At 46.7% G+C, this 10,678-nt stretch overlaps 1 protein-coding gene across 1 annotated transcript; it reads right to left on the bottom strand.

The window, feature by feature from the left end:
* Nucleotides 1-2,203: 2,203 nt before the first annotated feature.
* On the bottom strand, nt 2,204-9,065 carry dldh (dihydrolipoamide dehydrogenase; the record flags this gene model as incomplete). Its single annotated transcript, XM_080035224.1, has 12 exons — nt 2,204-2,325; nt 2,439-2,673; nt 2,813-3,530; nt 3,893-4,066; nt 4,184-4,400; nt 4,498-4,667; nt 4,786-4,916; nt 5,019-5,079; nt 6,459-6,716; nt 7,650-7,710; nt 8,517-8,825; nt 9,009-9,065. The coding sequence occupies 12 exons, from the start codon at nt 9,063-9,065 to the stop codon at nt 2,320-2,322; spliced, it is 2,397 nt and encodes a 798-aa protein (XP_079891350.1). The 3' UTR covers nt 2,204-2,319.
* Between the last annotated feature and the right edge of the window lie 1,613 nt (nt 9,066-10,678).

Here is a 10,678-nt window from a genome sequence, read left to right as displayed (position 1 = left end):
CATACGCAGCCATGCACATACTGTATGCTTTCTCTCTCTCTCTCTCCCTCTCTCTCTCTCTCTCTCTCACACACACACACACACACTTTCTCACACAAACACACACACACACACACACACACACACACACACACACACACACACACACACACACAAATACTCACACACAAAAAGATGGCTCAGGCCTCAGAGGAGGCTAGCTAAGCGGTCTATGATTATGGGGTGTGTCTTTGTCTCATTTAGTGGTCCGCGAGGAGACAGTCTTCTGCTGCGTCAGACAAACACACACACACACACACACACACACACACACACACACACACACACACACACACACACACACACGTACACACACACACACGTACACACACACATATTTTGCAAATAAGCAACACACTATTACTAAGCGCCAACAGTTTGGATTTGTTCGATTGCCCTTCAAGGGAAAAATTATTGTAAATATGTTTGTAAACGTTTATTGCCAATACATGCACTCTTTTGTGCCTTCCCTTGAATATAGCTAAAGCATTAATTTTGTTGTTAGGTGAAGACACTGTCAGTATCACAACACACAGCCAGTCGAAAGTGCTAACGGTATGTGTCATAATCTTGCTATCTGTTTCTCACATGCATGTTAACACGTATAGACATAAAATCACTCAACGACAGTTGTGCCATATTTCATTCCTCTTTTATTTTGGAAAAATATTGCGCTGTTTTCCAGTAATAAAAATGACAGGCTCTGTACATACGACTTTTCTCTTAAATACAACACAGTCACAGGGGTCTCAAGTGCCTAACACATACATGCATACATACATACTTACATACATACATTATCTGCCAAATAATAAAAACGATCCAACTTAAATTATAACAGGTTTAACAAAACATGATCACAACAGAATTGAACACAAATAATTACATAATTAAATTAAAAGAATACATATTTCTTTAGATAACAAATAAAACAAAAAATAATTATCCTAACCAACGACAGGCAGGGTGATGGTGTCCTTCAATTGGATAATAGTGGAAGTCTAGGAGTGAAGGAAGCGGGAGTGGGCAGTGCATACATCTGACATCACCTCTGTGGTACAGACACACTCATACACATACGCACACAGACACACACTCCTCCATAGTGCAATGAGGTCTTGGCAGTTAAGACTATTTCTGTATATCTTGGCTAACTGGGACACACAACAGCATCATCAGAGGTGATCAACTTTTTTCAGGGTCATTGTGTCAATAAATTGTGGTCAAATAAAAGAATTCAAAAACAAATCTGGGGGAACAGTACGCTAAATACATCTTGTTTTGTCTGATTTGTTTCACTGTCCCTGCCTTTTTTGCTCTCTTATGCTGATTGCTATGTTTCCTAAGTTGCCCTGTCCAAAACATTGCCCTGTGTTTGTTACAAGCTTCAGGGGTCAGGGGGCCAGTATGGCCCAACAGGATCCATGTTGGATCGATCTGCAGTCACTACTGGAGTATTTAGTTCTGTATGTTCTGCTGAGAACCAGCTCAGCCAACACTGTCTCTGTCAGTGCTGCACGGATAAAGGTGAACAGCTTAGGAAGGCTCCAATTGAGATTATTTTAAACAAATTCTTAAAAATAAATAGACTACAGCAGCAGCCGGAGTACTAACTAAGTACAGGGACATTGACTGTTTTTTAGTACTTCATCCTTTTACTGTGTAGCACTGCACAGAACGAGAACTTTCCAATACATTTTACGACAGCTTTTACACTGCGTTGTAAAACAACAGCACATAACAGTACTACAACAGTACTTCAAAAGTTCTCAGTACTCCAATGGTACTACACTGTTCTTTCAATCAGTACTCCAAAGGTACTACAATATCATCGGTCGACATCCAAGTCAATACTCCGTCGTTTATCAGGCTAAAAGAGTTCATCCTTGTACGAGCAGTTCAAATGTTCAGCTACTGGAGCAGACACCAAACAAGCTCTTCCAGCGGTTCTTCAGCAGCCACCGTTTCGACTCATTCTGCACTGTTTCAGTACAAAGTGTGTACTAGTGCTCGCGCTGTAGCGTTAGACCTACATCCACCGGAGGTCAAAATGTTCCAGTATTTACCCGTAGTACTACTGTAGTACTGTAGTAAGTCTTTTGCCAATTCAGTGCTGACTCTGTCAAAGTCCCTCCAGTAAATCCCAGGGAACAGCAGCAAAACAGCAGGAGTAAAACCTCCCGGAGACTAGCTGAGCTCTACTGCTCAGGGGCTGGTGTGTGCGGACCGCCATCATCAGCCAGAGGAGACTGGTCCAATCTGATGTGGTCTGGACTGGTATCATACCTGTAATATAAGAATGAAAAAAAGTCAGTATTTTGTGTGTTTCTGCAGGGGGAAAGTTGCAGTTCCTCTGAATATTTGCCTGGTATATATTTCTATTCTTTTCGAGTGCTCACCTCGGTAGCGATGATACATTCGTCCTTCTGGTCCGACATGACGTAAACGGACTGGTATTTGGTGTCGTTGTTGGTACACTGGTACCTGCTGTCACTGGGACTGTGGTATTCAACATCGCTGGTCGACTGATATTTAAGATCACTCGACGGGTGATAGTTCAACTCACTGGATGACTGATATTTCGCTTCGCTGCAGCTCGCCGACTCTTCTACTTGTTTTTTTTCTGATGCGTCACTGTGGGGAACAGAAAAGAACACGAAACAGATTCAGAAATGCTGCCCCTAACAAAACACATGCTCGAATTGGATTTTGGCTAACATGAAAAACAACATTTACAATCAGTGTGTATCTCAGTATATTGACATCTATGTACCTGTTGATTCTCTTTCTGTATCCTTCCTCTGAGTCCGATTCGTCCATCATTTCACATTTAACCTCCGGCTCATCGTGCTCCTCTTCTTTACACAGCGAGCGCTCCTCGGCCCGGAGCTCGTGCACCATGTTGTACTCTACGCTCGGGTAGCGGGTCTTGAAGCCGTTGAGTCCGCCGATTCCGCTCAGACCTCCCAGAGACCCACTGAGGTCTGAATGGTAATCCACTTTCTTGTTAGTGTTCTTGACGGACGTGGTCAGCAGAGGGGGCAGTTCCTTGTCGCTGCGCAGACAGTTGTTGGTGGTGGTCAGGTTGTTCATGGTCTCGCGGCTGTCGCTGTGGACACTGTGATCGTGGTGACTGTGGCGCTCCTGCAGCTTGACCCGGACAAAGACCACCAGCACCGAGCAGCCGATGAGGATCACCAGAACGAGGAAGACTCCGGCGCACACGGCCGTCCAGGGGAATCTGCCTTCGTCGTCGTACTCCCCGTCTTCAGCGTCTCCACTCGCCGGGAAAGAGTAACGCCGGTCTGGTCCGTCCACCACTGGCTGACCCTTGGGTACCTCGGGCAAGAGGAATTGGCAGTTGTGACCGCCGTAGCCGGGCACGCAGGCGCACACGTAGCGACCGCCGCGCTCGTGACACGTGGCTCCATTGTGGCACGGGTCGTGATGGCAGCGGGAGACGGGGGAGCTGCAGTTTCCGCCGGTATATCCTGCGAAAAAGAAGTAGGGTTTTAGAGTCTCAAACAAAACTAACTAAAACTGCAAAATGCACATTTCTCCACCTTTCTAAAAACCTGTGTTCAAAAACCCCAGTCAGAATTCTCTCCCCTTATGACGTCATAAAGGGAGTAGCTAGCCTCCTCATTACCAACCTAATTTAGCACTGACTCCAACTGTGATAAGCACACCCCCAGATACCCTTGCTGGCAGTTAGATTCAAACCGGCAGTTAATTCAATGAGAGCAGACTGGGCTTTTTGGAAGGCAGATTCTTTTAAAGGGACAGGCTATAAAACGGAGGTTTCAGATAGAGACTAATAAGAGGAGATTGAGCAATGGCAGTGATGTCATACCTGGAGGGCAGGTGCAGGTGTAGCCGTTCACTCCCTCCTGACATGTCCCACCGTTTTGACAGGGGAAGGACAGACAGTATCCAGAGACGCTGCTGCTGTCCTCACAGTTGGGACCTGAAAATCCCTCAAGACATTGACAGAGGTAGGAGTTCACCAGGTCCACACATTCTGCACCTGTAGATAGGAGAGGGATTGAGGAAAAAGCCTGAGGATTAGTCTCCAGATATTATAATTCTAGGTTCAGGTTTAATTGTAGGTGTACTTAGACCTAAAAAAAGAGAACAAACTTACCATTTAAACAAGGATTGGACAAGCAGTGGTCAATTTTCTTCTCGCAGTTGAAGCCAGCTTGCCCCATTGGACACTGGCAGAAGTAGCCACCTTCAGGGTTGTCAGCGCATCGTCCGCCATTGAAGCAAGGCCCGTCTGCACAAGTGTTGGCACTTAATTCGCAGTTGTTGCCATAGAAGCCAGGCGGGCAGGTACACTTGTAGCCGTTTTCGTTGTCCTGTATTGGAAATAATAAACAGTGGTCACACACAGGCTTGTTGCTACGATTACACTTGTTTTTTTGTAACAGATGCCTTCTCTTGATTCATACTCACAATGCAGCTGCCTCCATTGCGACAGGGGTTTCCGGAGCATTCGTTGACCTCAATCTCACAGTTGGCACCTGCGTATCCGGGCAGACAGGAGCAAGTGTAGCTGCCCTGGCCAGTGTTGGTACAGGTGGCTCCATTGAGACAGGGCTTATGGTGCGTACAGTAGTTCAGGTCTGTAGGCATCAACAAGGCACAACATTTAGAAACAATTCAGTTTACATATGAAACAAAAAGGGTCTGATTGAGTCCAAAAGGGTCCCAACAAAGTAGTAAATCTCTCCGTAAACTCACCCTGGTTGCAGAAGAGCCCACCCCAGCCCTCCTGGCAGTTACATTGCCAGGGCTGTTGGCAGGTACCATGGAGGCAGCCTGGGTAACGGATACAGTCGTCACAGTAACGCCCACTGAAGCCCACACGACACCTGGGAACACAACATTCATTAATATACTGATCGCAAACAAAAGCTTATGAAACGATAATGAGGAAATTAAATTTTTCTTATTTCAGTATTTCCAAGACTTACTTGCACTCTCCGGGTTTCTCGCAGAAGCCATGTTCCTCGTCACAGCCAGGAAGACAGAGTGCTGTAAGGGAGGAGACAAATAGTGACAGGTGAATCATGGGAAAATGATTCCATTCACGGAGGGCTTTTTTTTCAAACTGCTGCTTGCCTTCCTATTTGTTTACCTGCCTTCACCTGCCTGTGTGTATATACGCTCTCTTTTATTCTCCCTTTATAGTTTCTGTCATTTAAGTCTGGAAAACCAGACAGTGACCCGCCTTGGCATGTGCTTGGCGGTATAAGACGCTCTGATCAAATCTTTAAGGGGAATCGGCGGTCAGAGGTAACTCCTGACCACTGGCTAAGATGCGTTGGTCTCTTCCATACTAAAGTTACCATAATGTTACTGTTCCAGCTTTTAGTCACCAAATGGGGGGCACCAGCCAACAGGCCCTCTCCTTTAACGCGGTTGCTCTCCCAACACAAAAGCGTCCCACACAAAGCCTCCTTTCTCCCCTTGACTGTGGGTCAGAAGTCCCTTTTTCTCACCCTTGGCCCCTCTCTTTTCCCCCCCACACCTCCCCTCCTGCTTCTGATCCCACTCTCCTCCCTTCCTCTTCCATCCACCTATCCCCTCTCCTCCTCTCTTCTTCCTCTCCTCTTCCAACAGTCTCCCTTTCCCTCGCTCCCCTCCTCCCTCCCCCCGGGGCCAGCTGGTCTGTGTGGAGCTAACCACCAGACAGCTGCTCCATTGTCTCCTCTCACCGAGCAGCTGCCCCCTCCACAACAATACACAACCGCGCCGGGCCAATCGCCGGCCCGGGCCGCAACAATACAGGACCCCCACTTGGCCAATCGGGGAGGAGGTTCGGGGGCCGAGGAGGCCCCAGTGGTCTAATGGAAGGCACGCGGCGTGTGAATTACTGAGGAGCCACCGCGGCTCATTAGAATGGAGGCCTCCGGTGCCATGGGATAACTAACTGACGCCTGTTGCACACGGGCCCCACACTAGGAGGTGGAATACAGTCCCCGAACAATACAAATAGGCAGGTGAAAAATTACTTATAAACTTTCAGGAATTCTCAATGTTAATAGTTTATAGCTCCTTATTTTTGACAGTTAAATCCTATACTGTATAAGCTGACAGTGATTCCTATCTGAGCCAAAACTATTGCAAAGCGTGCGTTATTATTTACCATTTATTGAGACAACATTTTGGTAGAGACACTATGTAAACACGAGCACCTACTGCTAGTTGCTGAACTTCTTCTTCAGCGCATGTACCCCACATGCAGCTTGTCAGGGAAATAAAAAGGATTAACTAGTGCAATACCACTGAGGTGAACCACAGTTTTCTCTATCTCTTGTATCCCTTGTATGTATGGCCTATGGCATTTCCTTGTGTTGCTCTACACTGCCTGGATGATATATAGTGTTTGAGCCATAAGCAAATCCACTCACGTTCAGTGCAGTACTGTCCCTTCCAGCCAGAGTTGCAGATGATCTCGCCGCGCTCGCCGCAGGAGAAGTGCCCGAAGGCATCGTCTCTGGGCCGGCAGAAGACGGAGCAGCCTTCTCCATAGTAGTGTTCATCACACAGGAAGCGGTAGGAGTAACGCAGCTCTGTTCTCCCAGACGACTGGATGTCCTTGAACCACTCGTCTCCCACAGTGAGGTGACGCTGAGTGGTGATCCGGCCAATCAGGCGCTCCAGGTTGTCTGCAAAAGCCAATGGATGATGTTCATTAATGTCAGTGTTGTGATTGAAGAGTATTGTCAGTTTGGGTAAATGTGCACAAGGGTTGCCAAGAGGGCCAGATGAGAAGGGGTGTCACACCCTCTGATTGTCAAGTTGTGTTTTATTGTCAATTGTTTACTAAAGTTTAGATGGTTGTATTGTTTTCATAATGAAAATTAATTTTTTTCACTCTCAAGAATCGCAGTCACACATATTTTAGACTTTTTTAAAATTATATATCATTCCAAGACATTAAAGTTGTAGATGCTGCTGCGTAAATAAAAACTTTGTTTTTAAAGAGAGAAACATAGCATTGGTTACACCTGCTGACTGCAAGCTTTTTTTTATTATCTCCACCACCACTAGAGACACACACTCTGGTTCTGTGGTCAGTTAGTCATCGTTAGTGCAGTGATAAGAGCGGGGCATAAAGATAACAACAGCCACTGTCCCACTACAGGGGGGACAAAATCTCAACCGGAACCTACAAGAGATGTGGGTGGCCCTTTTTCCCTTTGTGGGATGTTAAATAAACCTCCAGCTGTGGAGAGGATATCTCTTAGGAGAGTGACACGTACAGTCAAGTTACCTATCAGCAAATGTTTGTTTTTATGCCTTTTAGTTTACTGCATATATGAATGTAACACTGACACTTCAGTTTAATGTCATGACATAGAAGACCAAATGAATCCAATAGAAGCTCATCTATTTGAGATGGAAGCTCTGTGTGTAGGATAGAGGTGTTTATGTCATTTGTTTTTTTTGAATGTCATCATGATAATGGCAATGGGCTTTGTGTTGCCCTGGTTGGCACTTAAGTGAAAAACGTGCTATACTGAGTGAAAAAGAGGCCACTATTAGCCTGCTGGCCTGTGTTTGAGTTACACTGCCGCCCTTCAGTGGCTGTCACCCACCTGTTGCCAGGTCGTCCAGGGAGTCAGTGTGCAGAGCTTCAATGATCAGTGAAAACGTCCCCTGAGGAGAAACAGAGAGAGAGAGAGAGAGAGTCAACAGCTGCTGGGCCTAGAGGCTTCCCTCCCTCCACACACAGAGCAGCAGAGAGGAGGGCCATTAGGAGGCCTCCCAATAAACTTCACAGCCTAATTCCCGTGTTGATTAGGGGCCTAATAAGGGCTACTACCTGCTCCCCTTTTCACACCCCTGCTACTATCACACTCTGACACCGCCGTAAAAAAACCGAACCAGGCGGAATTTCACGCTGCGCTACCAATGATGTGCCAACTCAGAGGATGTTAAATTTCCCACCATGCACGCCTGGTCGGAGGAGAGAAACGTTTGGTGAGAACACCCCCCACTCTCTCTCTCCTCTCTCCATACGCACACGCACGCACGCACGCACACACACATACAAACACACACGCGCCTCCCCCCCCCCCCGTTTTATCCCACCAAAGAGCACAGAAATACTACAATAGCCCCTCTCACACAGTGCTGACAAAGACCCTCACAAGTGTTGAGTTGGGGAGCATCTGTTGCGTTTTGCACTCTTCAAAGCTCATATGTCCCGGTGGAATAGGACTATAATAACTGCACAGCCTGCCTGCCACTGTTTGGTTTCCATTACTCTTTAAAATAAGACATTACTCGTAATATAGAACACACGACACAAATATCACACCTATAGGCCTACTGTAAATCAAATGCAAGGCGGGTTAATATCCGACATTTATTTTTTTCGGGGGAAAATGTTTTGGTAGGATTGACTTTTTAATGGTTATCAAATACTATTCATCATATAATATGGCTATATGGAAACTCACCGGCCATGTGAAGGCAAAGGGGAATCGGATTGGGTTGGTGAAGCTGTCCGCGTTGGTCTCCGGGACCTGGAAGGAGTTGGAGCCGAGGACGGGAGTCACGGCCCCGCCGTATGTGCAGGGAGGCTCGGGGGAGACGTTGGTCTGATAGTGTTTCAGACACACACGAAAGAAGGTCTTGCACTCGCACTGCTGGTGTGGGCCCTGCGGGTGATGAGCAGAGCCTCCGGGACAGCAGTTGGCGTTCCCCGCTAACCCTTTCTTGTTGAGAAACTCCTGCAGCTTCAGCTCAAACACTCCAGAGCACAAGACCTATAACAAACAACACACACACAAACTGTCTATCAGCCTAACTTGAGGATGTGCTTGGGACGAGCACAGTCTGTAACTATAGGCAACTTTAAAACTTTTTTAACAGCTGGTAAAGCTTGCGCAAACACACTGCGCGCGTTTTAGCATCATTAGAATCTGATTCTGTGCCATCATTGGACCTACCTGGCTGGTGAGCAGGGAGAAAGTGACAACCAGGAGTGGCAGACACAGGCGTCCCATTGTGTTGACAGCCCCCTTCAACAAGCAGTGAAAGCTCCACGGGTCCGTGTAGCCCAGCAGCTCAAACAATCATGGAGAAAGTTGTAAAAAAGCGTTTCCGTTATGTGTCACAGTCAAGGTGAACTCTTGACGCGCAGCAGGAATTCGGGAAGGTGAAGTGAAACGTTTCCCCTTTAGTGCGTCTGTCTCCTGATATTCTATTTCCCCATACGCGAGGCACGAGTTTTTGACAGAAGAAAAAAAAAGTTTTACAGTGAAAAGTAATCCTGAAGCAGAAAGGTTTCCCTTTGGAGAAGCGTGAATGAAATCCCCGATGGAAATATATAGAAGAGAGTTAATTCCAGTCAATCGTATCAGGAGAAAGAAGCAGCTCTCGATGGCCTTGTTTATTTTCCCACTTGATTGATAATGATATGCTGATCCCAAAGTCTCCGACTCTCTCTCGCTCTCTGCCTGTCTCTGTGTAACAGTGCGTGTGTCTGATGGGTCTCCTGCCCTGCGCATGGGTTTTATACGGGGCCAGCAGGCGAAGGGTAATAAGATGCAAATGAGCCCCTCTGCTCCTCTTCTTCCCCTCCCTCCACCACCACCACAAGTCCGCCCCGGGGCCATCACAAAGAAAGAGGAGAGGGGGGGGCGCACAACTTTTCTAAACCCGGCCCCCACCCCCTCCTCTCTTTCTCTCTCAAAGGGACAGACCAAATGGCTAGTGAGCTGTTAAATGTGCAACAACCCCTTGCTTCCCCGATGATGCCTCCCTCCCTCCTACACACAACACAAAACAACACAGCACACAGGGCCCATTTACATTCCGACAAATTCTTTAACCTCTGAACGAAATCCTCCACATCGCAGCATCATCAAGTGATTTATATATGCGTGGAGGCAGCCAGTTCGACGGTGGCTTCTCATATTGGGCAGTTATTATGGTAAAGCCCTGGCTGGCTGGCTGGCTGACTGGCCCGTTCCCTTGCATTGCCATCCGGCAGCCAGCCGTCCCAACTGCGTTACAACGACCATCTGCTCTGACACATTCCTATGGTGTTACCCCTGCCGTGGTTTTCACATGTTCACACCCCCCAAAACAAGTCGATCTGTTCCTATTACCTTATCTTTATTTCTTGATAAAATAAATGTTTACGCACCATAGCTCTCCATGTCCGGCTGCGCACTCATTATATATTTATGTAGGCTAATAAGCATAACGTGTCATTGCTGTGCATCTACTGATTTACTGCTGGTAAATAAATAAGATATATCGGTCCATTTGTGATGTTTCCTTCAATACAAATACACTCTCACATCACTTGGACAACGAAAATGGGCTCATACTGTTTTTACACTCCACCATAATTTCCTTAAGTTTCATTGACTGTCTTTATTTTATATTTTTGAAACACTTTAAATGGATAAAGAGAAGCAGTATGTTATTGCAGGTTAAATATTAGCCGAAGAAAAATCTAAGCCAAGTGCGCAAAGACGCACCAAAACGGGCGCACCCTGGCCCCAGGCCAACACACACCTGAACCTTTTCCACTGCAGCCATCCGTATTTCCCCTTACTTGCTTTTTGGTAGAGGCAGTAAAAAAAAGAAAAAAAGACTTGGTGGTGTG

This window comes from Ammodytes marinus, assembly GCF_949987685.1.
Source record: "Ammodytes marinus genome assembly, chromosome: 1".
Taxonomy (NCBI): Eukaryota; Metazoa; Chordata; class Actinopteri; order Uranoscopiformes; family Ammodytidae; genus Ammodytes; species Ammodytes marinus.
This window is presented reverse-complemented; position numbering and strand designations above follow the sequence as displayed.